This window comes from Staurois parvus, unplaced genomic scaffold (genome assembly GCF_062004578.1).
Source record: "Staurois parvus isolate SC_StPar_1 unplaced genomic scaffold, SC_StPar_1.0 ptg001055l, whole genome shotgun sequence".
NCBI lineage: Eukaryota > Metazoa > Chordata > Amphibia > Anura > Ranidae > Staurois > Staurois parvus.
In genome coordinates, this window is record NW_028318851.1 from 35455 (window position 1) to 63129 (window position 27675).

General features: G+C 46.4%; 1 protein-coding gene across 2 annotated transcripts in view; it reads right to left on the bottom strand.

Annotated features, from left to right (window-relative positions):
• OGFOD3 (2-oxoglutarate and iron dependent oxygenase domain containing 3) overlaps positions 1-27675 on the bottom strand; it is a 183791-nt gene that overhangs the window by 8035 nt on the left and 148081 nt on the right. The window contains exon 9 of one of the 2 annotated variants that reach the window (XM_089658179.1): positions 10639-14132. The exons of the other annotated variant lie outside the window; for it this stretch is intronic. Within the exon in view, the coding sequence (XP_089514305.1) occupies positions 14092-14132 (41 nt within the window). The 3' untranslated portion in view covers positions 10639-14091. Of the gene's footprint in view, positions 1-10638; positions 14133-27675 lie in introns of those variants that run through there. 2 annotated transcript variants of the gene reach the window in all.

Consider the following 27675-nt stretch of genomic DNA (forward strand, 5'->3'; position numbering starts at 1 on the left):
TCAGGACGGGATGGACATAAATAAAACTCCTTTGGCAGGAAATGCAGCTCCCATATATATATATATTCTGTGTATTTACAGTGGGTATAGAAAATAATTGCCCCCCTTTAAAGTAATCACATTTTCTTTGCAGCCTGAAATGAAGACAGACACTGTTTTTGTTTTACCCAGCTATATTTACTCAGTGCAACTTATAACATCCAAGTGAAAGACATAAAACCAACACGTCAAAAAAATATTAAAAAAAAGTTCAAAAACAGAATCACTGAGTTGGAAAAAGGATCACCTCACTCTAAGGCTAGGGTCACATATGTGCGGGTGGTGCCGCTGCGAATCGTGCAGCCGCAGCACCCGCACAGAGAAATGCGGACCCGCGGGCGGGTGCCATTAGTTCTAATGGCACGCCGCCCGCACTGGGAAACGAAACCGTACTGGGAACCGAGGTTCCCATGCGGGCTGCATTTTCGGAAGAAGTGAAGGGACTTCTTCCCTGCGTGTCACGGGCAAATGAATGGGCTCTCGTTCCCGCGCAAAACGCGGACTGAAGGAACGCACATATGTGAACCGGGGCTTAAACCCAATCAGGTGTGGCTAATCACCTTCTCAATGGCAGAAACAGCCATTTTACTTTCAACTGCGATCATCTGTGGTCATTTTGATTAGCTCGGCATGAAAAGAGCTTTCCTGGAACATTTCAAGCCCTAGTAATGCAACTGAAGCAAACAATCAACTATGGGTAGTAAGGCAATGTCAAAAGATCTCTGGGATAAAGTTGTGGACAGGCACAAGTAGGGAGATGGATCCAAAAATATTCCAAAAGGTTTCTCAATGCCTAGAAGCAGAGTGAAGTCTATTATTAAGAAGTGGAAGGTATTTGGTACAACACAGACCCTCCCTGGATCAGGACGTCGCTCCAAACTGGATGAAAGAGCCAGGAGGGAACTGGTCAGGGAGGCTACCAAGAGGCCTACAGCAACTCTGAAGCTGTGTCAGGAACTGATGACAAAGAGCGGTCATTGTGTTCATGTGACACCAATATCACAAATCCTCCACAAATGTGACTTGTATGGGAAGGTTGCAAGAAAAAAGTCGCTCCTCAAGAAAGGCCACATGCAGTCACCACTTAGAAAATAAAATACAGCAACAAATGCAGCTCTTGAGTGTATAGTAAGTGGAATTAACATATGTACAACAGAATTAGAAGGAAATACATTAAAAGTATGACATGCACCAGGTTTAACGTACATAAATTAATGTAAACAGTGGTCGGGTAAGTAATAAAGATTCATCCAACCAATCGAAGTGCATATAGTGATAGGGATGTTAGAGTCATTAGATCTGGGGGTACATCCAAGTGCCAATCAAATCCGTGACTTCTGTGATAGGAGAATAGCTGTAAAATGCACTAACCAGATAGCGCAAGTAAAAGCGCATTGGAGTATAATGACCTACTCCTGGTCACAGCCAAATGGTCATCAGCGTAGAGCCCTCAGGAACACCGGTGCAACACTCTTGCCGTCTCCTACCACCAGGGGGAGTGCGCCTCTTTACAGTAACACGAATTTGCCTTATATCCTCTATCGCCAGGGGTGGTGTGCTTTCATATCAGGAGATCACCTTAGGGACTCGGCAGTAAGACCCAAAAGAGAGAAATCTTGATAGTGTAGTATTTTTATTCAAGAGATTGGTAAAAACAGGTAGCACACTTACATGGTAATGTCCAAAGAAGTTGATTCACAGAATCCAAAAAGATGGCCGACAGTCAGATGCATGAACCAAGTAGGTAACAAGTGGTATGAGAGGTATCCTTATCCCTAACGCGTTTCGTGGCAAGAGCACATTATCAAGTCACCACTTAGCTTTGCCAAAACGCACCTTAAAGATTCTGAGGCCACATGGAAAAAGGTGTTCTGGTCAGAGACTAAAATTGAATGATTTTGTCCTAAACACAAAATGATATGTCTGACGGAAATCCCATCCAAATACCCCCCGTTCCTACAGTAAAGCATGGAGGTGGTAATATCCTGTTATGGGGGGGGATATCCTGTTATGGGGGGTTCTCTGCAGTAGAGACTGGAGCATGTGTCAGAATAAAAGGAAAAATAGATGAGGAAAAATACTGTCACATTCTGGAGGAAAATCTGCTGCCCTCTGCCAGCAAGCTGTCAATGGGAAGAAGGTTCACCTTCCAACATGACAACGAGCCAAACCACACAGCAAACATGAGCCCCCCAGTGGTTGGAGGAGAAAGAGGAGAATGTCCTTGCAAGGCCTAGCCAGAGACCAGATTTAAGGGCTCATGTACACTGAGGCTGATAAACTCACATTTAGGAGCTTTTCTGCGTTTTTTTCAGCAGCCCCTGAACTCTCCCTAATGGTTTCCTATGTGTCCATATACACATCGTCGTTTACAGGCAGTTGAGTTTACAGTTGTTTTTTTTGAACGCACCAAACTTGCGTTCAGGAGTAGATTTAATCAGCGTTTCAAACGCCAAATGCTTGTAAACGCGGCTAACCGCGTTTATAAGTGTTCGCGTTTAGAAGCGTTTTTTAACTGTTCCATGTCCAGATGCTGTCCAGAGCCTTTTTCATCATCAGAAATGCATGCAAAGCGGTTTCCAAATGGACCCGGTACACCAGCGCAGTCAGTTCCTGGTTTTGCGTGAAGGAAAAAAAATGGTAGAACGCGCCGCATTATACTCATGATGGGATCCATAGTGAATACAACCAGAAAAAGACAGGTCATCTCCACACATACTGCTCTCTCTGCTTCTACTCTCTCTATTCCTCTCAAAATGTCTGAAATAGTTAATTTTTTACTATTTTTCAGTGCATTCTGGGCATTTGGGAGGTCTCCTGAGGTTATCTTTAAAAAAACGCTTCTAAACCCAAACGCTCATAAACGCGTTATGCAAACACGGCTGAACAGATGTTTTTTAACCTACATTTTCCAGCAGTTTCCATCATTCAGAAGTGTTTGCCAAACGTCCCGTGTACATGGAGCCTAAAACTGTAGTCCACAAACGGTCACCATCAAATTTAACCCCTTTACGCCGGCCGCACACAAATGTGCGGCCTCTCGGCGTCTGGGCCTAAACGCCGAGCGGCCGCACATTTGCATTCATGTAAGAAAAAACATATGTGCTGAGAGCGCACGCCCTGGGAGCTCCCAGCACACATGTCCGGTACTCACCTAAAGGTCCCGGTCTACTCTTTCAATCGGGACCTTTCCCGATCATGTGGCCGCCGTGACGATGCGTCACGGTGCTCACATGATCCCTAAAACACGCCCCACCCGCCCCGCCTCCCGGCGTTTGAAACTCTTAAAGGGCCGGGAGGCGCCAGCGGGAAGGGGTTACCTGAACTCCAGCAGTTCTACAAAGAAGAGTGAGCGAATATTGCAAAGTCTAGATGTGCAAAGTTAGTAGAGACAAATCCCAACAGACTAGAGGCTGGAATTAAAGCAAAAGGTGGTTCAACAAAATACTGACACAAAGGGGGGATCCTTTTTCCAACTCAGTGATTCTGTTTTTGATTTTATTCACTTTTTTTTTGGCGTGTTGGTGTCATATCTTTCACTTGGATGTTATGAGTAAATACAGCTGGATAAAACAAAAACTGTGTCTGTCTTCATTTCAGGCTGCAAAGCAACAGAAGGGGATTATTTTTAAAAGGGGGTGCCGCTACGGATCCACACGAAAATCCGTGCAGCCGCACCACCCGCACAGAGGAATGCGGACCCGCGGGCAAGTGCCATTAGTTCTGGAAAACGCAACTGTACTGGGAACTGTGCAAGCTGCGTTTTCCAAAGAAGTGCAGGGACTTCTTCCCTGCGTGTCACGGGCACGGGAGTCCATTCAAATGAATGGGCTCTCGTGCCCGTGCGAAACGCGGCCCGCACGGCCGCATATATGTTTTTGCCTGGAGTTCCATTAGCTACCAGGCGTTCAGTTGTTAGCAGGATTCAGTGGTTTGCTCTTGTGCTGGCATTGCTTTCCATCCACTTCCATGTAACGTGTCCATGGCACCCTCCCCCCACAAGTGAGAGCCTTGAGAGCCTGCCATCGCTACACGACGCAAGATGAAAATTATTAATCAAATTTATGGGTACTTCGGTAAATTCTTGCCACGTAGCTCTGGCATCATCTGGAATTAACCCCTGTGAAACTGGAGGCAACCAGCTGAGCCTCCCCCGAGGCTCCGGATATTTTATCTTCCGCTAATAAACCACAGGGGATCAATCGCAGGGCGCCATGCGACGGAGAATAGAAAAGAAAATAATTACGAGATGGAGCCTGTTCAGAAACAATTTGGTAATTACTAATTATACAAACAATGCGACGGTTCTCTGAACATTGCGGTTCCGCGGGCTTTACGGGATATGCGATGGGATGAAAACAATTACGCATTTAGAGTCACTGTAATAATAATAATAATTTACAGTCACACTGAAATTCCGCATTCCTATCTGTTCTCCTTCAAACGTCTCCTATCCCCTGCTGAGCAATCACAGCCAGACCTAACGGGAATCTCCGGTCTGATCATCTTTTAATGTGATCGACTAAAGTGAAACAGGTACCAGGGAACATGCAGGCTTCAATTGCCAAACACTCCTTTTAAAGAGGACTTGTGCTGTGGAACATGCGCACAACAAAAAGTGGAGAGCAAAGGAGTATTCACCAGTATTGCCTGTAGCAGTGATGGTGAACCTATTAAAGAGCGAGTGCCCAAACTGCAAACCAAAACCCACTTATTCATCACAAAGTGCCAACACTGCAATTAAACCTGAATTTGCTGACCACCAACGCAAGGGGTCAAGGTTCCACTGACCACCAGCGCAAGGGGGCAAAGTTCCACTGACCACCAGCGCAAGGGGGCAAAGTTCCACTGACCACCTGCACAAGGGGTCAAAGTTCCACTGATCACCCGCATAAGGGGGCAAAGTTCCACTGACCACCAGAGCAAGGGGGCAAAGTTCCACTGACCACCAGCGCAAGGGGTCAAAGTTCCACTGACCACCAGCGCAAGGGGGCAAAGTTCCACTGACCACCAGCACAGAGGAGGCAAAGGTCCACTGACCACCAGCGCAAGAGGGCAATGTTCCACTGACCACCAGCGCAAGGGGGCAAGGTTCCACTGACCACCTGCACAAGGGGTCAAAGTTCTACTGACCACTAGCGCAATGGGGCAACATTCCACTGACCACCAGCGCAAGGGGGCATTGTTCCACTGACCACCTGCACAAGGGGTCAAAGTTCCACTGACCACAGCGCAAGGGGGCAACGTTCTACTGACCACCAGCGCAAGGGGGCAAAGTTCCACTGACCACCTACACAGGGGGTCAAAGTTCCACTGACCACAGCGCAAGGGGGCAAAGTTCCACTGACCACAGCGCAAGGGAGCAAAGTTCCACTGACCACCAGCACAAGGGGGCAAAGTTCCACTGACCACCTGCAGAAGGGGTCAAAGTTCCACTGACTACAAGCACAAGGGGGCAAAGTTCCACTGACCACCTGCACAAGCTAAAATCTTGTGCTAATAAAACCGAATGTGTTAAAACTCACAGCCAGTCCAATATATACAGTATATTCTTGGCAGTGCACTGACCAGCCATGGGAAAGCTCGGATGAGTCGTGGCTAATGACGTCACCGCTACTCCTTTCCGAACATGCGCATGGCCCGTTATGTTATCCAGTGCTCAGCTGCTGGGGTGATGCTGGGGCAACCTGCCGACTTAGAGGGCTATGCGCGCCTACTGTGGCACGTGTGCCATAGGTTCGCCACCACTGGCCTTTAGGCTCCCTGTAGCTGATCTTTTCTACATTAGTTTTTTATGATTCCTTGCGTCTCTGTATGAAGGTGGCCATCTTGGTAGAGGCTTCCTCCTCTCAGACCAATTGCCCTGATGATTGGTGATCTGGTGACTGATGGGAATAGTCAAGAAGCAGCGATAGGGGTGGAGGAAGCACAGGTCCACAAATAGATAAAGCATAGGCAAGGAGATCCTTGCACTGCAGCTTGTCAGTTACAGCTTCCACTCTAGCATGGAAAACAATGAGTAGCACAGGATACTCGCTCCAAATCTGGTGAGACAGCAGTGCCTTAGATCTCACACTGCAGATATACAGCTATGACTCTACAGGACCGAAGTGCTTAGGTACAGGAAGCGTACTGCTATTTTTCAGGAAGAATTAAACACAAAAGCTTTCCTTCTTTAGGTCACTGCTTGTGCTCAATTAACATTTCTATTCCCTATACAGGTAGAAAATCTCACATTTTTTGAGTTGCAGTCCACTTTGAAATTGACAGGGATTTCTGACCACAGTGTGCTGTTTGTTAATTCAGAAAAAGGATTCAGTACCACCACTTATGTGCCAATAATACAAATCAACCAAACTGGGACAAAGATCTCAGTGGGCCTCATTGCTCCCACAACAAACCATGGTCAGATGTCTCACTGTTTTCTATAAGACATACTTCCATCTTTGGCGAACCAAACATTAGACGACAAGGCCAATGGGCATTAACAGTTGCTTTTAATCCTAGGAAGTTTCTTATTACTGATTACCATGTTTTTCATCTTGTTGGAAAGAACTGGCACAAACATGGCCCCATCCTCCCCTTTCACTGTAGAAGAGTACTTAAAGTGTATGTCAAGGCAAAATCTTTAAAAAAATCAGTATATGTCTAAAATACATGCAATTTTCTCTGCTTTTTTTTAATGTACAGTAAAAATACTTGTTAATCTGTCAGAAATCCAGTAAGCCCCTAATTTTCTGTTTAAAATAACATCAAAGTGTTATCAGCCTTGTCCAGTCAAAACAGATCTTCAACAAACACTTTCCTCCTATCCACCCCTCCTCCCCACTGTTACCAGATTAGGGTTTTCTTTTTTGTTCTTATTTGCACCCCCCCCCCCCCCCCCTCACAGTAATTGCCTATGCGAATGACCTCCATTGACCTCCTGGGATATACACATCACATATCCTAGGAGGCAAAGTGCTTCACTCACAAAGGAAGAGGAGGGAGTGCCTGGCGCCACATCATCAGGAGACATGCTGGCTGAACCAGAGCTGGTGGGCCGCTTGGGCCACTTTTCTCCTATCCACCCCTCCTCCCCTCTGTTACCAGATTAGGTCTGTCTTTTTGTTCTTATTTGCTTTTTTTTTTTTTTTTTAAGTACGGCCCCACCACCCCCTGTACATCATTCGCCTACGTGAATGACATGCATTGACCTCCTGGGATATGCACATCACATATCCCAGGAGGCAAAGTGCTTCACTCACAAAGGAAGAGGAGGGAGTGCTTGGTGCTGCATCATCAGGAGACATGCTGGCTGAACCAGAGCCGGTGATTCGCTTGGGCCACTTTCCTCCTATCTACCCCTCCTCCCCTCTGTTACCAGATTAGGGCTGTCTTTTTTAAGTGTGGCCCCAACCCCCCCGCATATCATTCGCCTATGTGAATGATGTCCATTGACCTCCTGGGATATGCACATCACATATCCCAGGAGGCAAAGTACTTCACTCACAAACGAGAGGAGGGAGTGCCTGGCGCCACATCATCAGGAGACATGCTGGCTGAACCAGAGCTGGTGGGCCGCTTGGGCCACTTTTCTCCTATCCACCCCTCCTCCCCTCTGTTACCAGATTAGGTCTGTCTTTTTGTTCTTATTTGCTTTTTTTTTTTTTTTTAAGTACGGCCCCGCCACCCCCTGCACATCATTCGCCTACGTGAATGACATGCATTGACCTCCTTGGATATGCACATCACATATCCCAGGAGGCAAAGTGCTTCACTCACAAAGGAAGAGGAGGGAGTGCTTGGAGCTGCATCATCAGGAGACATGCTGGCTGAACCAGAGCCGGTGATTCGCTTGGGCCACTTTCCTCCTATCTACCCCTCCTCCCCTCTGTTATCAAATTAGGGCTGTCTTTTTTCTTATTGGCTTTTTTTTTTTTAAGTGTGGTCCCGCCGCCCCCTGCACATCATTCGCCTATGCGAATGACGTGCATTGACCTCCTGGGATATGCACATCACATATCCCAGGAGGCAAAGTGCTTCATTCACAAAGGAAGAGGAGGGAGTGCCTGGTGCCACATCATCAGGAGGCATGCTGGCTGAACCAGAGCTGTTGGGCCTCTTGAGGATGTCATAAGCAATATAGCAGTGCAGGAACGAGAGGTGGCAGAGCAGCAGAGGATATCAGTGGGACAACGCTGGATCCTCTGGGTTGGGTGAGTATCAGAAATGGGCAGACCAGGGAAAGAGTGAAAAAAAAAAAAAAAAAAAGGGAGGGGGTGAGTGAAGTTCCTCTTTAATTTCATATGGACTATAGAATACCTCTCCTCCACTCATATCAATGACATGGGGAGGTTTCTTTGGTAGTCTAACAGGGAAGAACTAGGCAGGGCTGATAGCTCCACATGGAATTTCAGTGCAGTGAAGACGTGAGGTCAATGCTTTTCTAACAGCTTACTGCAAGAAGTTAGGTGCTCACTGGATTTCAGTGCATTTACTGAAAAGTTATATTGAATATGATTTTAATTTTGCCCCAATGTGCGCTGTAGTGGGTGTCCAAGGCTACTCTACATCAGCTGAGCAGCTGGTTGAGTTGGGTCTTAATGAGCTCATGAACAAGCCATGGTGAACCTTACACCCATCTTAAACACCGCTTAGGATTGCCCTGTGTCTCAACAAACATAAAAGTCTTGTAGGGCAGTAAAGTCTTAGCATGCATGATCACAAGTCTGTATTGGAATATAGAGTCCTGATAAGGGGAAGTCACAGTATATTAGCCGCAATGTTCTTATTGCAGGAGCAAAGGAAATGGGTGAATATTGTTAGCAATCTATTTTCTCTGAAGACTGGCAGAGCGTGAACAGCAAGTACATTAGGGAAATAGAAGAGTACCAGCATGAAGAAATGATGTTCTTTCAGTCAATGCACACTTTGACTTAATATTGCAATGTTTACCTGATATGGGTGAATTATGTTGGGCAGGCAAAGCTGTTTCCCTGGGAAAGACTATCAGACAGAAAGAAAGGTGGGAAAAGTCACACAACACTTTTTTCTTCCTTGGGTTTGCTCTCTGTAGCGGTCAGAATATTTTTCTATACAAGACTGTCATGACATCTTACATCTGGGTACACTTGCTACTTATACCACTTATGTGAGAACTGGCTTTTAGTCCTTTCAAGTGAAGTTACTTTCCCGATAGTTTTGCCTGTTAAAATGCATTTGCTCAGTGAATGCTCTTTGTGTTTCATCTTCTTTGAACTCTAATGTCCTCCTACTTTTACCGCATATCCTAGTTTCTTGACTTATTTCACCAGCAATGGCCTGTCCCATTCCTGACCTCACTTCTGAGACCTTCATGGTACATTGCTTTGGTTGTGTGACTTATTAGTATATGACCTCTGACCTGACCTTGACCAAGAGCCTTCCATATGCTCTGTAATCTACCTTGGTTTGAACTACTAATTTGTAAGGCCACCACAAGGTTCGTTCTTTGGAGATGCCCATTACTTAGCTACCAGCCACATCACCAGTTCCCTCTTGTAAAGATCAGGTTTTATACAGTTATCTTCCTTGGTAAAAAGCCTTTTACCATCTTACTGGTAGCACTTTCCATCACTCTTATTCAATTTGCAGAAATTCTGCATGCAACTGTGGGATCCAGACAGTCGGCTGATCTCCCTTTCTTTTAGAGATACTAAACTTGCGTAATCTCCACTACCTTCAATTCCTAAGAACATCTAAGGGACACCAAACTGAGCAAAACCTAATCTCCCATAAATGCCATGGTAACAAGTTTACAAAAAGGCACAGAACATAAGAATGAAGAAACGCTTAGTGTAAAATTGCTGTTGTACAAAGTTGCAAGATGAGTGCCCAAGCAGGATCCAAGTGACTAAATCAACATTACAGGCCATCCCCATGGTGTGGGGTCCAGGTACGGTTCCTGAGGTTTTACCAAGATTGCACTAATGTGGATTCATTGCCTCTTTTGTTGTGTTAGAAGACTTTAAAGAGCCGACTACAGAATCCAAAGATAAAATAACAAACTAGTTAAGCAGAGAGTGATATCTCCATAGGGGATAGGATGTCCATCAGCTATTGGACACTATAAAAAAAACTGAGGACTACCAGAGTGGGGTAAGGTATTGGTAGGCATGTCCTCAAATACTTGCCAATATCTGATCACCTGAAGGTACGAGCCTATAACTTAGGGTCAATGGCCTATACTGATTCAGATATTGTTCTTTATGTTAAAGTGTCACAAAACGTATAATGTACTTCCTAGCTGAGGGTGGCTACAGTTGCTTTCCATGGTCCAGCTATATGTGGGAACAGAGCCACCCTTGTTTGCTCCACGGACAAGAACCACAGTAAAACGTGCAAACACATCCAGAGCCAGCAATTATTACTGTAGGTAACAGCATGACTACCTTAGTGACACATGTGCAGTAGGACCACAAGCCCAATGTGTAATGGCAGGCATAGTCGGAGTACAGCGCTGCAGATGTGACCACAATATAAATGCATTGCTCATACTCATGAACTGGAAGCAACATTGAAAGAGTGGGAAGCACAGGGAACAAAGAAATCAGAAGAAGAAAAAAAAAAAGTACTGAATAAAGTTTGAACAATTTTATTCCATACCTGCGGCTTACAGCATTATGGAAGATTGGGCGCTTGTCTTTGCATAGGTTGGTTAGTTGCACATTAAGCTCCATACAACCAGTAATGAATATACTGTAGTGCTATATTCTTATTCTCAATGTGGCTGTATTAAATCTCTCCTACCTGTGTTCCTCTCTTCAGCACTTTCCCGAACTTCCATGTAGCATGCATTGAACGTGTCAGAGATCTAATGCATCAGGGCTACATGTCCTACGATTCCTTGTGTGCTGTCTGATGTGCATGTGCCACCCGAGCACGGTACCAGAATGCTGCCTGTAATTCACTTACATTCGACAAGCACAGCACCAGAGAGCTGCTGTAATACGCATGCGTCCTCAAAGTGCAACACAAGAGAGCTTGTGTATTTTGAGCACGGCACCAGAGCACAACAGGTGAAGATGTAGTCTCATAATGCTGCAAAGGTTGCATACAAATAGGACAGGAAACACTGATGAAGTACGGTTTAGTACTTAAAGTCCTACTAAACCCAGGACCCTGCATTCACCATATCTGGTCTCCCCGGAAGACCGGATATAGTGAATGTAGGGTCCGGGGAGACCGGATATAGTGAATGCAGGGTCCGGGGAGACCGGATATAGTGAATGCAGGGTCTGGGGAGACCGGACATAGTGAATGCAGGGTCCGGGGAGACCAGACATAGTGAATGCAGGGTCCGGGAGACCAGATATAGTGAATGCGGGGTCCGGCGAGAGCGGATATAGTGAATGCGGGGTCCGGGGAGAGCGGATGTAGTGAATGCAGGGTCTGGGGAGAGTGGATATAGTGAATGCAGGGTACGGGGAGAGCAGATATAGTGAATGCAGGGTCCGGAGAGACCGGATATAGTGAACGCAGGGTCCGGGAAGACCAGATATAGTGAATGCAGGGTCCGGGGAGACCAGATATAGTGAATGCACATTAGGGAGGGAGATGAGAAACATTGGAATACTAGTCAGTACCAGTGTGAAAAAGTGTATTTGCTTTGAAAGAATAAATCACCTCTAATGTTGGGGGTCCTACATGTGTGGATGTCGCTGCATTATATAAAACTATTAAAATAGTTCTTCACATTTTAGAATGAGGTGCCCTTTTAGAATGATGGACAGTCTTGAGGCACTCCATTTTAGAATAGGGTGCCTCAAGACTGTCCATAATTTTAAAGGGTACCTCGGGACTGTCCATAATTTTAAAGGGTGTCTCCGGACTCTCCATTATTTTAAAGGGTGCTTCGGAACGGTGTATAATTTTAAAGGGTGCCTCAAGACGGTCCCATAATTTTAAAGGGTGCCTCGGGACTGCCCACAATTTTAAAGGGTGCTTTGGAACTGTCCATAATTTTAAAGGGTGCTTCGGGATTGTCCATAATTTTAAAGGGTGCCTCGGGACTGTCCATAATTTTAAAGGGTGCCTTGGGAATGTCCATCATTTTAAAGGGTGCCTCGGCACTGTCCATCATTTTAAAGGGTGCCTCGGGACTGTCCATCATTTTAAAGGGTGCCTCGGGACTGTCCATCATTTTAAAGGGTTCCTTGACTGAAAATACCGATACACGGTAGTGATAACCAATCATCTTGCCATTTTATCATTTCTACAATGTATGTATAAAGTATTCATGTACAGTTCCTTGGAAAATGTTCATGTGTTCTATGTATGTAAATAGGGGATGGAGGCATGGCATTTACACACAATAGTTTCTCCTTGAAATCCATCTGGGCTCTTCAGAGAAATCAGAACGTACTGCACATCGGAGAAGAAATGCGCTTTCACCTCCTCAGTCATGCTGGAGCGATCTCTCGGCGTTTGCGTTCCGCCTCTCTTTGATGCCTCTCTCCAGCTCACTTATACCTGGAGCGTTCAGCTGCTCCTCGAGAAAACGGCGCAGCTTCTTTTGCGCTACAGGAGAGAGATTTAAAAGAAAAAGGAATTTTCCTGTCGCACGGCATCACAGAGGGAGGCCAATCTTTCATTCTTTTCTCAACGTGTCACCTGAATAACAACAACAACATCATCTAGAATTTGAAAGCTTGATTTGCTTCCAACCTGTCATTCATTCAGGTCCTCCCCGGATCTGCTAAATGGATTAGGCAAAACAAAAGACTCCGTAATAAGCACGCAGCGTTATTTATCTGCATTGTTTATGCTTTCAGGTTCGGCTGACAAAATCGTTTCCTCCATATTCTGTTTAAACAAGGCCTGCTTCATTCAAAACGCCCCGTTCCTGCTAGTTATTATAAGTCACCCGTATACAAGAAATTGGGTCTTCTGTATTAACCACTTCAATACCGGGCACTTATACCCCCTTCCTGCTTAGGCCAATTTTTAGCTCTCAGCTCTGTAGCACTTTGAATAATTGCGCGATCATGCAACACTATACCCTTATGAAATTTGTGACGAGAGTCACTTTGGGTGGGAGGCCCATGGAACACAGCTCACTTTGGAGAGGTGGGGAGACCCCTGTCTCAGCTCCCCAAATCCCTCTTATGTGTAAGTCATCCTGTGCCTGTTAGGGGTACAGGGTGATCTGTCCTAATATTGGGGTGGGGGGTTGTTGATTGTTTAATGCCATGTGGTTGCATCCCATTGTTCTATTGTGTGTCTTGCTTGTGAGCAAACTATTATGGGATGTATGTGTTTGTGTATTGGCTTGGTGGGGGGTGCCTGCGGCAGCCCTCCCTCCTGATGGGACTGTCTGCTGGTGTGTCTTCTTACTAAATGTAGATTGCCCCGCCCTGTGTCATTATGCAGGGAGAGGGGTTGTTCCCTTGAATGTTTATATCTTGTATCTGTGGTAAAATAAAGCAGTCTATTTCCTGGTTTTACTTCAAGACTGGTGTCGTCTAGTCTTGTATGGTCTGCTGTGATGTCCTTGGTCGGTGTTCGGGCGGTGAAGCGGGAGTCTAACAAAAATACCCAAGTGCAGTCCGGTCCCGTTACAAAATTTTTTGAGACAGATAGAGCTTTCTTTTGGTGGTATTCAAAGGATACGTTCACCTTTGGGAACACGTTACATGTTCCTCCCGGTTTTAGGGTGGAACATGTAACATGTTCCCACTGCCGCAGCCCCCCTCCTCCCTCTAGTATAGGGAGAAGTCTCCCCGTACTGTCTCTCAAATTTGAAAACAGCGCGGCGGTGCAGCTTGCCTTCTCCCTTTACTGCATTCTGGTGCCAACTCTTCCCCGGGTAAGTCAAGCACCCAGCCATCCACATGATGTAAAAGAAAACATAATTCATCAGACCAGGCCACCTTCTTCCATTGCTCCAAGGTCCAGTTCTGATGCTCACATGTCCATTATAGGTGGTGCAGATATGGGTTAGCATGGGCACCCTGCAAAAGCCCCATATGCATTAAAATATGATGCCCATTTTTATCTGTATTCAGCGCATCAACTTCAGGGACAACATGTTTACTTGCTGTGTAATATATCCCATCGACTTTCAGATGCCACTGTAATGAAAAAAGTCAAAGTTATTCACCTAACCTGTCAGTGGTCATAATGTTATGGCTGATCGATGTATAATACTTGTACGCCGCTCTCATTGTACCCCTCCCCCTCTGTGTTCTACACTCACCGGCCACTTTATTAGGTACACCTTGCTAGTGCCAAGAAAATCTCCCCCACACCATGACACCACCACCACCAGCCTGAACCATTGATACAAGGCAGGATGGATCCACCACACCATGACACCACCACCACCAGCCTGAACCGTTGATACAAGGCAGGATGGATCCACCACACCATGACACCCCCACCAGCCTGAACCATTGATACAAGGCAGGATGGATCCACCACACCATGACACCACCACCACCAGCCTGAACCATTGATACAAGGCAGGATGGATCCACCACACCATGACACCACCACCACCAGCCTGAACCATTGATACAAGGCAGGATGGATCCACCACACCATGACACCCCCACCAGCCTGAACCATTGATACAAGGCAGGATGGATCCACCACACCATGACACCGCCGCCACCAGCCTGAACCATTGATACAAGGCAGGATGGATCCCCCACACCATGACACCCCCACCACCAGCCTGGACCATTGATACAAGGCAGGATGGATCCACCACACCATGACACCACCACCACCAGCCTGAACCATTGATACAAGGCAGGATGGATCCACCACACCATGACACCCCCACCACCAGCCTGGACCATTGATACAAGGCAGGATGGATCCACCACACCATGACACCACCACCACCAGCCTGAACCATTGATACAAGGCAGGATGGATCCACCACACCATGACACCCCCACCAGCCTGAACCATTGATACAAGGCAGGATGGATCCACCACACCATGACACCGCCGCCACCAGCCTGAACCATTGATACAAGGCAGGATGGATCCACCACACCATGACACCGCCGCCACCAGCCTGAACCATTAATACAAGGCAGGATGGATGCATGCTTTCATGTTGTTAACACTAAACTCTGACCCAACCATCTGAATATCGCAGCAACCTATCTGCCCATTGTCCTCTGAAACCAGACTGGATATTTTCTCTTTTTTGGACCATTCTTTATAACCCCTAGAGATGGTTGTGCATGAAAATCCCAGTAGATCAGCAGTTTTTGAAATACTCAGACCAGCCTGTCTGGTACCAATCGTGCCACGTTCCAAGTCACTTAAATCCCCTTTCTTCCCCCATTCTTATGTTCAGTTTGAACTTGAGCAAGTTGTCTTCACCATGTGTAGATGAATAAATGCATTGAGTTGCTACCATGTGATTGGCTGATTAGCAATTTGTGTTACCATGCAATCGAACAGGTGTACCTAATAAAGTGGCCGATGAGTGTATTCTGAATCCACTCTGGTCTCCAGTGGCAGCCTCTGTGTGCAGAAAGAAAGCCGGAAACGCCTTGGAAATGCCTCAGAGAGGACATCACCCATAGACTTACAATGGGGCATCCAACTCCATAGACTTGCTGCCATGTGATTGGCTGATTAGCAATTTGCGTCACCAAGCAATTGAATAGGTGTACCTAATAAAGTGGCCGGCGAGCAGTGGCGTCCCGAGGCACATGCAGGGGGTGTGGTCCACACCGGGTGACACCGTCCGCACGGGGTGACACCGGACCCGCTCCACAAAAAGGTAAGTTGTGAAGCAAGCCGACGATCCCCGCAGGATGGATCCGATCCATCCTGCGGGGATCGTCGGCTTTCTTTACAACTTACATATATCCTGCGATCGTCGGCATGCAACCTATACAGGGTGACACTGGACCCGCTCCAAGAACAGGTAAGTTGTAAAGAAAGCCGAGTATCCCCGCAGGATGGATCAGATCTGCGGATTGAGCATAATGGATCGGAATCCGATCCATTATGCTCAATCCGCAGATCCGATCCATTCTGCGGGGATCGTCAGAGGGGGTGTCACCAAGTGTTACCGCACCGGGTGACACCAACCCTATGGACACCTCTGCCGGAGAGTGTAAATCCCCTATTTTTTTTAATCTAAAATTTTATAAAAATAGACTGAACAAAAACAACTGAGGCTAAAAGATTGACATTTTTAAGTACAAGATAAATGGAAGGAGTTTTTTTTTAGCTGAGCGTTGTAGTTCATACTGCTAGTAGATCCAGTATTTTCTCATTTCTGTAAAAGGCCAAGCTGTCCAGCAAATGTGATAGTTGCAGGGGTTGGGATAAACCGTATAATACTGCTGGGGTGCTTTTCACCATTCGAGTCCCGGGTGTCATTATAAAATGGCACAGGGAAAGCGTCATTTTTTCACAGGTTCGTTTTGAATGGGCACCCAGACGCAATGGCTCATACAGGCCCCCTCGGCACTAGCGCTGGAACTGCCAGATGTAATCTACAGCCGGGAGTTAGCAGTAATAAGCAATCAGGTTCTGGGCTTCCAATCCTTCTACAGATTGCTTTACAGGAGCATGCTGTAGAAGAGAATTGTAATTGGATTACATTGGGAGTGTAGTGACGTCAAGAGTGGTGTCACCCCACTTCCTCTGAATATAGAGGCTCATGCAGAGCTGCACTAGTTCTGCCAAGCCTCTCCGTGCAGTAATAGATCATTGTTATAGTGATCTATTGCTGGCTGAGGTCATCAGCCAGCAATAGATATTCACATCAGCCCCTAACCCTCAAGGGGTGTACAATATAAGGTCCCTAACCCTCAAGGGGTGTACAATCTAAGGTTCCTAACCCTCAAGGGGTGTACAATCTAAGGTCCCTAACTCACATTCATACATACACATACTAGGGACAATTTAGACAGGATCCAATTAACCTACCAGCATGTCTTTGGAGTGTGGGAGGAAACTGGAGTACCTGGAGCAAACCCACGCAGGCACAGGGAGAACATGCAAACTCCAGGTGGTGCCGTGGTCGGGATTCGAACCAACGACCCTAGTACTGCCAGGCGGAAGTGCTAACCATTTAGCCACTGTGCTGCCCATACATCCTTACTTGATCTTTTTAGGGCTCATTTACACTTGCTTCAAAGTGTGGCATTGGACATGCTTGTTTAAAGCATTCTGAATGTTTTGGAGGTATTGAAGGTAGAAGATATCCCAGGATGCACTGGGAAACCAACAAGAAGACCGGAAAGACATCATCAGCAGCTACTCCCGGTTCTGTTGTATACATTCTGGGAGTGTCTAGTGCAGACGTCACATCTGGTGCGTAGTGTAGAGCAGCAGGAAGGTGAGTTGGGTCCGGACCGGAGCAACTAGCAGACAGCACACGTGGTGTCCAACATAGGAACGCCAAAGCAGAAAGTGAGCGGGGACCAGAGAGAAAGGACTGAGCAGCGGGAGATCAGTAAAGCTGGCAGACCAGAGCAGGAGAAACTAGCAGATGTCACACGTTGTGCACAGCATGGGAGCAATATAGCAGGAAGTGAACAGGGACCAGAGAGAAAAGAGAATTAGCAAAACAGAGGATCAGCAGAGCCGAGGGTTACTACTGAGTGGGGGGATCAGCAGAGCCGGGGGTTACTACTGAGTGGGGGGGGATCAGCAGAGCTGGGGGTTACTACTGAGTGGGGGTCCGCAGAGCTGGGGGTTACTACTGAGGGGGGGTCCGCAGAGCTGGGGGTTACTACTGAATGGGGGATCTGCAGAGTTGAGGGTTACTGCTGAGTGGGGGATCCACAGAGCTGGGGTTACTACTGAGTGGGAGATCCGCAGAGCTGGGGGTTACTACTGAGTGGGGGATCTGCAGAGCTGGGGGTTACTACTGAGTGGGGGATCCGCAGAGCTGGGGATACTGATTGGGGGATCAGCAGAGCTAGGAATTTGCTGAACAAGGATATCAACGAGGGTACCAGTGAGCTGAGGATTTGCTGACCAGGGGCTCTAATCAGCTGGGGATCTGCTGAGTGGGGGTACTACTGAGCCTGGATTCTACTGGGCAGCTTTAAAACAAATAGGAAATCAACACACACACATACACACAGGGCATTTGCCAAGCTTCATTAAAGCTCCAAAAAAGCAAAATCAAAAACACATAAATAAAAAAGTTGAAGCAAGTGTAAACGAGCCCTATTGGTACCGATTTATGCAAAGTAGTTTTTTTTTGTGCATGTAGCGTTGAAAGGGGAATAAAACTGTCCTGAAGTAGAAGGCATACGTTCATTTTGAACTTTACCATTCTGCTACGTTACATGAACATCGCACTAATGTGATACCATTTTAATCAGCAGGTTTTAGAGACTATAATTTGGGGTAAATACGTGGGAATGTGCAAATAATTTCAACACTGCTTTGAGAAACATTAGAGGAAAAGCTTTTTTTCTAATTTTTTTTACTAATAATTTCCAATAAAAAGCAAGGAAATAAAAATATACATACCCAAATTTGCCATCAAATTAAAGCCCTATCTATACCTCCCAAAAAAATGATGCAGAATACATTACTACATTACTGTTGAATTGTAGGTGAGTGGGGGCACTAGGACACCTTGGCTGCCATTGAGCTACATGCTGGGTGTCCAGTGCGCTCCTGTGCCTTTAAGAGGGGTGGGCTCCCTCAGGTTCACCTGCCCTTGATCTATCCATTATTTATTTATTTCAGGTACTTATATATCGCCGTCAATTTACACAGCACTTTACATATATATTGTACATTCACATCAGTCCCTAACCCTCAAGGGGCGTACAATCTAAGGTCCCTAACTTATATACACATACTAGGGCCAATTTATACAGGAACCAATTCACCTACCAGCATGTCTTTGGAGTGTGGAAGGAAACCGGTGTTCCCAGAGGAAACCCACGCAGGCACAGGGAGAACATGCAAACTCCAGGCAGGTGGTGCCATGGCTGGGATTTGACCCAATAACCCGAGTGCTGCCAGGCAGAAGTGCTAACCATTTAGGCACTGTGCTGTCCTTTAAATACATGTGCCACTACTATGGGGGCTCTCAAAATTTGTAGAGTTAGGACCACAGAATGTAAGGGTGCCGTGACGTGGCTCTGTGGCTCACGTATGTATTTGCAAATGTGTGCTAACTAAACCCGTTTTTAACACATATTATTAGACAGGTTAATCTGGTGGTTTGCAAGCTGACTGGCAAGTTGAGCTGGATACTTGACATGCGTTGCCCGTCCATGTGCTCCTTGCTACTAAAGCCAGTTATAGACTGGGGCACTGGCCATTTTTTGTACATTACTACAAAGCCTAAAAAAAAAAAAAAAAAAAAAACACTCTGGAACTCAAAGGCATTTAGGGAGAAAGGGGCCCAATTAGAGCTGAACTTCAGGCAAATTGCTAAACCCACTGATGCCGATTTACCATGTACTATGGGATTTGATGGTAGAATGACTAACCACGAATGGGTTACAGCTGCACCTGTACCTCTAGGACATGTGCGAGTGTTGTGACAAGCAAAAATAGAACAAGAATAAGCTTCATTTATGCATTTATCTGGTGGGAGTTAATTATGACAATAGGAGTCGCACAACTGAATTAATTGAGCGTGCAAAATGCCATGCGGCTGCATCATCTTCAAGATGGCATTAAACAAAGCAAATTCAGCTGGAGGTATTTCCCCATATCATTATCCGTGATGAGGAATCCAACTGCGCTTTTAAATGCTGCATCTGTTCTACAACAAAACTTACTAAAGGCCAACTTGACCCAAAACCGACCATCTGTTTTCGTGAAGCTGCTGGGAAAACCAACAAACTGGTTTCCTATATCTCTCAGAGACTCTGGCGACACCAGAATTTCCAGTTCTGTCCAACCATTACCAAACCATGGGGTCTGCCATCAGAATCAGAGTAAAACCAATAACTGGTCAGCTGCAAGAGGGTGAAGACACTGCACCTGGTAGGAGTGGAGATGCAGAAAGGGTGCCAACATTGGTGATCCTAAGAGGTACAAGATGCTAAAAGCTGATCCATACCACAGGTATCAACTCAAAATAGAAATAACACTAGGTTGTGTTTAGGGTGGTTTCGTTTATTTCATTTAGGGTTTTTTTTGTACTTTTATTTTCCTTTTTTTTTGGTGTATTTCATTATTTGTGTACAGTTGTTTTGCATTCTTTAATTTTTTTCATTTGAAACATAAAATACTCTTAGTACTTAGCCCTACCTCACACCATCCCATGCCTCTGCCCTCTAACTGTCCCTTTATCCATCCTTCCTATTACTGCCTTCTTCCTCCTCTTCTAATTTATGTCTGCCTTTTCCTTCCCCATACACTAGAAACCCTCTATATCAGCCAGTCTCAACCATGATTCTGTGGAACCCTAGGATTCCTTCAGAGGTTGCTAGAGGGCCCTTGAGTTGTTTGACCAGCCATTTAATGGTCCCTGCATAGTTCTGGCCAGCTGCAGGATACCAAGGATCTTTTCAGCTGTCTGCAAGGGTGGCCTTCTGAATGCCAGGGGCATTCTTTACACTAGCCACCAATGTAAGGGGTGTATTTCCAATTGACCCCCAATGAATTGGCCTTAGCAGGGGATCCCCAAGACCTAAAAATAATTTCAAGTGTTCCTCTAATATAGAAAGGTTGAAAAAGTATGCTGTATGTTCTCCTTCTCTAGTTGTATTGCCCATATGAGTATAGACCAATCTGATCCTAGTCTCCATTGGCTTTCACACTTACTCTTTGAATGGTGTTTCCCATTATTTGATATCACATGCCTCATGAAGCTTGTTATACACATCCAAGAAATGCAGTTTTCTTTACGGTGTGGAGACCACGCCACACATTGGCAGCAGATATGGATTTTATCCATATGTTCTGATTTCTGATGTAGAATGCCTTTATTACCCCTCCCTTTTCTGCGTTCTGTAGCCCCTATTTTTCTCAACCTCAAATTTAATAAAAAGAGACCGAACAACGTAAAACACTGAGGCCAAATAACAGCATTTTAGGTCCAAGATAGATGGAAGGAGCTTCTCTAGCCCTAAGGAGCCATTTAAAGTTCAGTGTACTTTTACAAAGCACCAGAAAATCCCCTTAAGTTCACCATCCCTTACAGGTTCCAATGCATTTCAACAAAATGTTGAAATGTCCAGAGTTGAAACTCAAATTTTGCTCATCCCTACCCAGCACATGGCACCTGTAAATAGCCAACCCTTCCACTTCATCATTCTGGATGACCGCACAGCTCATAGAAGGTGTGGAGCAGGGAAAGTTCCTATTTCATTAATGTACTAGTACCTTCGTTTTCTTAACCCGGTTGGGACCAGATCTGTACATTGACAGCAACTCACAAGCTTCTGAGGCATCATAAGAGGAAAAGAAGAATTCCAGTCAATAGATAACGAAGGCTAAACCCACTCCCTTCCCTATTCTAAAGCAATTTAATCTAACCCTGTAAAGAAAAGATCCCTATACTTACCTACACTCATCGGCCGCTTTATTAGGAACATAATGCAGCGCAAAATACATAAAGTGACAGATGAATATACAGTGAAGCGCAAAATAATCGCGCTAAAGTGACCACAGCATATATGCAGTGTGTCGTCAAAATTGACGAAAATAATAGTGAATGGATAATTCAATAGTGACAATGGTGAAATGTTCCACTTAAAGGTAATTGAATTAATACATGAATATATCCGGAAAGGAAATGAATAGAAATAAACATATAATGAGTCCAGAGTGATCCGTAAATCTTCGTGCACGTGACTTCAGTGATAAAGATTTGTAGTATGATTGCACTCACCAGAAGCGCAACGATAATGCGCATGAATAAATATCTGAAAGATCCTTGGTGAACATCTTGGCTCAGGCGGGGACAAGGGGCTTTCGCGCTGCATTATATATCTATTTGTCTATTTGAGGATACAGGGGTTCATCCTTAATGCCAGCAGCTTGATATCAATCGTGCACTCACTTATATATATTTTATCACATTTTATTAGGTACACCTTGCTAGTGCCAAGAAAATATTATTATTATTATACAGTATTTATATAGCGCTAAAAGGTTTGCTCAGCGCTGTACATTATAGTGGGGGACAGAACATGACACAATACAGTAACAGAACAAAACAATACACGAGGGATTCAAGGGCCCTGCTCTTTCGAGCTTACAATCTAGGAGGGAGGGGGTAGAGGTACAGGAGGAAGTGGCTGTGGAGGATGGAGTGGTAGGAGGAGTGGAGGAGATCGGCTGTTAGGTGACGGCGGGGTAGGCTTCCCTGAAGAGATGGGTTTTCAGGGTGCGCCTAAAGGTGAGGAGGGTAGGTGACAGTCTGATGGATTGGGGTAGTGAGTTCCAGAGGATGAGGGAAGTCCTGGAGAAGTCCTGCAGTCGGGCGTGGGAGGTGGAGACCCACACACCATTACACCACCACCACCAGCCTGAAACGTTGATACAAGGCAGGATGGATCCATGCTTTCATGTTGTTTACGCCAAATTCTGACTCAATCATCTGAATGTCGCAATGACCAGTCTGTCCATTCTCCTCTGATGTCATCACTTTCCTCCACACAACTGCCGCTCAATGGATATTTTCTCTTTTTCTGACCCTTCTCTGTAAACCCTGGAGATGGTTGTTGTCAGGGACATGTTGGCCATGGCATAGCTGAGGCTCGTAGCCGCACACAAATGCACAGGCGTGGGACTGCAGGTGCTCATGCTGTTGTGTGTGGGTGTGCACATATGAGCATGCGTGCACGCACGGCAATGCGCATTGGATAATTCTGGCACCTATTGACCTTGTGGCAGTGCGGTATCCTGCCACGGTGGAAAGCACGATGCTGACCCAGGATTCTCAACCATAGAGGTTGAGGGGCTCCAGGCAGATCTCCTAATGCAGAGGAAACTGGTTTATCAGTTTCCTCTTTGGTTGGTAAAGCCTGTTTTGGGACCTGTAGCCTAGAGATTTCTTAGAGATTTGAGAGGGATGAAATCTCCAATCCTGGGCCCATATTTTGGGAGCAGCCAGCGTGCTGATTGCACAGGTGTGTGCAGGTCTTTTAGGGGAAGCCAGGCCATGATTCTGGGCTCGACCCCAGCAGTTAGGAGTCAGGCGAGCTCCACCCCGGCAGACAGGAGGTCTCTGCCGTGGAGTCAGGTGGGCTACACCTAGGAGAGGTGGAAGCCAAAAGCAGCAAGGGGCTGCTACAGAATAGCTGTGTGCTAAAGGTTCGCTGGGTGCCAAAAGAACCTTTTGGGAAGAGTCTGCAGGAGGCAGACTTAAAACTGCTTGCAAGCCAGGAGGCTAAATACTATGAATTTGCTTGATGATGGATACCCCTGCGTGGGAAGAATTCTTGTTTATTTGGACTTTCTTGTAAATAAAAGTGGGCTAAAAAGGCCCTTAAAGAAAGCGAGTAGCTGTGTGCGTTTAAAAGGCTCTACCACTTGAAGCGAGTTCCCACATATGGTGGAGGATGCAGTGGGCATAATTGGAGATCCCTGCAAAAGAAGTAAGTTCATCAGTTATATGAACTGTGTTTCTGTGCATTGGACAGCACAATTTGTGTGTGCAGGTGAGGAGAACCTGCCTTAAAGAGACAGTGCTTCATTTCTTGGTTGCTGGACTGTGCAAAAGTGTTGTGAAGTGACTGTGAAGATGGGGTGGTCAAAGCAAAGAAAAGAAGCAAGATTTGCTGATATGAGAGACCGAGCCCTGTGGCTGGAGGGGTTGTTATCCCCAGAACGAGCCCCATACATGGATGAACAAAGTTTGCCAAAGTGGGAAGTGCATGTTGTTGCTGCTGGCAACACTGGTGAAAGGAGACCAGCTATGAATGTGCAGAGTCCTAAGCTGGAAAAAGGCTGCAATGTGGGGAGCCTGGACAAGACACGCTGGCAAGAGCGATGCTTGCGGTGCAGGGAGTGGGGGCACACTGTCTCTAAATGTCCTTTGTCTCAGCCTCCATTGCAAAGTTGCATATCAAAGCAAAGGACTGCATCTGTGTTAGGCAAGCTGGCTCTGAGTGCAAGGAAGGAGCGACAGCCTGACCACAAGTTTGAGAAGAATGTGGTTGCCCATAGCAACACATGTCACTTCAGGCCTGCGGACCCTGTAAGAGGAGTGTCGTCTGCAGAGGATTGTGACAACGCAGAAATGAGAGTTCAGCGCATCTGGAGGAACCCACAAAGTTCAGCTGGGAGAGTGCCATCTCCCATAGCAACAGGAGAAAGCCTGGCAACCAGGAGAAGGGGCTACAAGGGAGATGTTGTTCCGTATCCCAAGAAGGTTATTGGTGGAACCATACCCTGCCTGGAATGTGGTCAGTTTGGGCATGGTATCTTTTCCTGCCCCAGATTATGGAATACCACTGATGAGGGTGCTACTGAACAAAAGTCTTCATCTGCAAGCCCAGATTCCTTTTTAAAAATGTTGGCAGCCACCTCTGGCAACAGTGAAAAAGTACCTGTTGTGCCTGCAGGGGGTGCCAAGGAGTCAGAAGTGCCTGCCACGGTATCATCCTATAGCTGCATGGATGAACTGGGTGGCCAAAGCCAAGCAGAGGAGAGACTACGCACTCAAGTGAAGGCTATGACACCTGCTTCAGGAAATGGTAAGACTGTTTGTGGGACTGAGTCCAAGGAAGTGAGGGTGTGTCCTTCAGGGAGTTCCACAATACAGATGGACATGGACTGGCTGCTGTGTGCTACCCTGAGTAGTGGGGAGGCACAGGGAACAGCCCAACGATTAGCAGGACTAAATATGGAAAAGGACATGGGGACTCTGCAGGTGCCTGCTATAATCCAGCAGAAGGCTGGGGATGGTAACCTAGGGGTGACCAAAACTGCCATGGCACCGTGTTCCCTAGTGATAGGTGCTGCAGAGATGACCAGGGAAACCTCCCAGGAGCCCGCAGTGATGGAGCAGAGGATTTCCCAGGTCAGCTATGGAGCTGCAGTCATGTCTATAGGTAATGAGAATGCTGATGGTCATGCCAACAAAAGTGTTACTGTTGGTAAATGTAAGGTTACGGTTGGTGATGGGCTAGCACCGCTCACTAAGGATAACAGTGTTGATGTGAATATGATTGAAGATATGTTGTTGCCCTTGGCAACAGTATCCAAGGCTGCAAAGGTGTCCATGGAAACTTCCTGGGAGCTCTGTGTGTTGGAGCCAGAGGTTGCCTGGGACAACTATGTTGCTGCTCTGGACAAGAGAGTACTTGACACAAATGATGATTTAAATGCTAAAACTGAAATTTTTGAAAATGCTCATGGTGATAATGGGTTAACTGAGTCTGTCAGTACTGACAATATGTATGGAAGTGTTCCTGAGGTGAATGAAGCGCCATCAGAGTACGGTGGTGAAGGTGTGGTATTGCAACCTGTTGAGGTTAAAAATTTAGTGCCACAGTTTTGGTTGAACAAAAGTGATATATGTGATGTGTCTGCTGAGCCACTCTGTCCTGTGTCTCCTCCGGCAGTTGATGGAGTACTGCGTAGTACCTCTGATTGGAGCGCAGAGAAAGTAGACTGGGACAGATGGGCTGAAAACCTGTTGGCTTTGTTGAAAGGGACCTCTGTTTCCAACAGTGGAGTGGACACGACTTCTGCTGTGCTAAATGGAGGGACTGCAGAGCGGCTTATAGACAAGGGCACACTTGCTGTTGCTGCAGATGATCTCCCTCCCAATATGGACGGGCCAAGTGAGATTGAGCACATAGCAGAGATCGTGCCCACAAACCACAAAGGATCCAGTGGTGTGGGAATGAATAGCGTGATCCCAAATGAGCCCGTGTTGGTGGAAGTGTCAGATGGCACACGTCAAGTGATTGGGGTCAGTAAACCAAATGTAGAATTATGTTATGATGGTCAGGTGTCAGGACAGTTGCTGGAAGAGGTTCATGTGCCAGTGGAGCTGGTGGATAGCGATGTTGCCATGGGAGACAACCACTCCCCGCTGTGCACTTGGTTTCCAGACACTGCCCTGCCAAACATTGAAATGAGTTCTGACAAAGGTGTGGATGTTTCTGACCATGAGGAAAAGTGCGATGCATTGGTAAATGGTAAATATGATGATTTGGAAAAGTGCGAGGCACTGGTAAATGTAGATCAGTTAGTTTCTGTGGGTGACCATAAGCCTAATGATGCACCTGAAGGTCATGAGGACATGCATGCGGATAACCCTGAAACATGTGATGTGGTGGGTAATGATGTGCTAGACACAGCTGAACTAAAAGCTGCAGCTGAATTAGGCCCCCTACAGGTTCAGGAGGGTACTCTGGGAAGAGAAACTTTAAATCGCTTATCTGCCCAGAGGGAAAACTTTAAGGAAGTGGATAATTTAAAGAGGTCCCCTGACATAAAAACATCTGAAGAGCAAGACAATCGGTCTGTCCTTCAGAAGGATAGTAGGACATTGCTGTCATCTGAGACTGTCAGTGACCAAAGGAAGCATGCAGTGTACGGGGGGAAACCAACCGAGCTAGGTTTTGTCAGTAAGAAGATGCCTGTACATAGAATGCAGCGAGGGTCTAAGGTAACCCCAATAAAAGAGCCCGCACTTTTTGTGTTTAAAAGTGTGACCCCTTCAAAGGTAAAGGGAAACCGGCGGTTGAGAGTGCAGCGTAGCTGTAATGTTATCCGACACCGAAAACTCAGGCGTCAACCTCATCCTCAGAAAGGTACGAAGTTTTGGAAGTTCCTTAATGGGAAGGTGATTTGGGTGGCCCCAAGGAAAATAGAGCGGCAACGCTTTTGGAAGCGTACCCGAAAAAAGGCACAGTGTCTTTATAGGGCCCAAGTCCGTGTAGTAGGAGAACACAGGGAAAGTTGCCTCGTAAGACAGGAAGGAAAGTTTCCCTTTGAAAGTGATGTCAGTCAGGAATGGGCTCATATAGGTGAAAGCTGGCACAGAGGTGCCAAAGTAAAGAATTTGGGCTTGTGTGTTCTGCCCCCTACGGGATCAAAACAAAGTGGGGGGATATGTGGCAGTGCAGTATCCTGCCACGGTGGAAAGCACGATGCTGACCCAGGATTCTCAACCATAGAGGTTGAGGGGCTCCAGGCAGATCTCCTAATGCAGAGGAAACTGGTTTATCAGTTTCCTCTTTGGTTGGTAAAGCCTGTTTTGGGACCTGTAGCCTAGAGATTTCTTAGAGATTTGGGAGGGATGAAATCTCCAATCCTGGGCCCATATTTTGGGAGCAGCCAGCGTGCTGATTGCACAGGTGTGTGCAGGTCTTTTAGGGGAAGCCAGGCCATGATTCTGGGCTCCACCCCAGCAGTTAGGAGTCAGGCGAGCTCCACCCCGGCAGACAGGAGGTCTCTGCCGTGGAGTCAGGTGGGCTACACCTAGGAGAGGTGGAAGCCAAAAGCAGCAAGGGGCTGCTACAGAATAGCTGTGTGCTAAAGGTTCGCTGGGTGCCAAAAGAACCTTTTGGGAAGAGTCTGCAGGAGGCAGACTTAAAACTGCTTGCAAGCCAGGAGGCTAAATACTATGAATTTGCTTGATGATGGATACCCCTGCGTGGGAAGAATTCTTGTTTATTTGGACTTTCTTGTAAATAAAAGTGGGCTAAAAAGGCCCTTAAAGAAAGCGAGTAGCTGTGTGCGTTT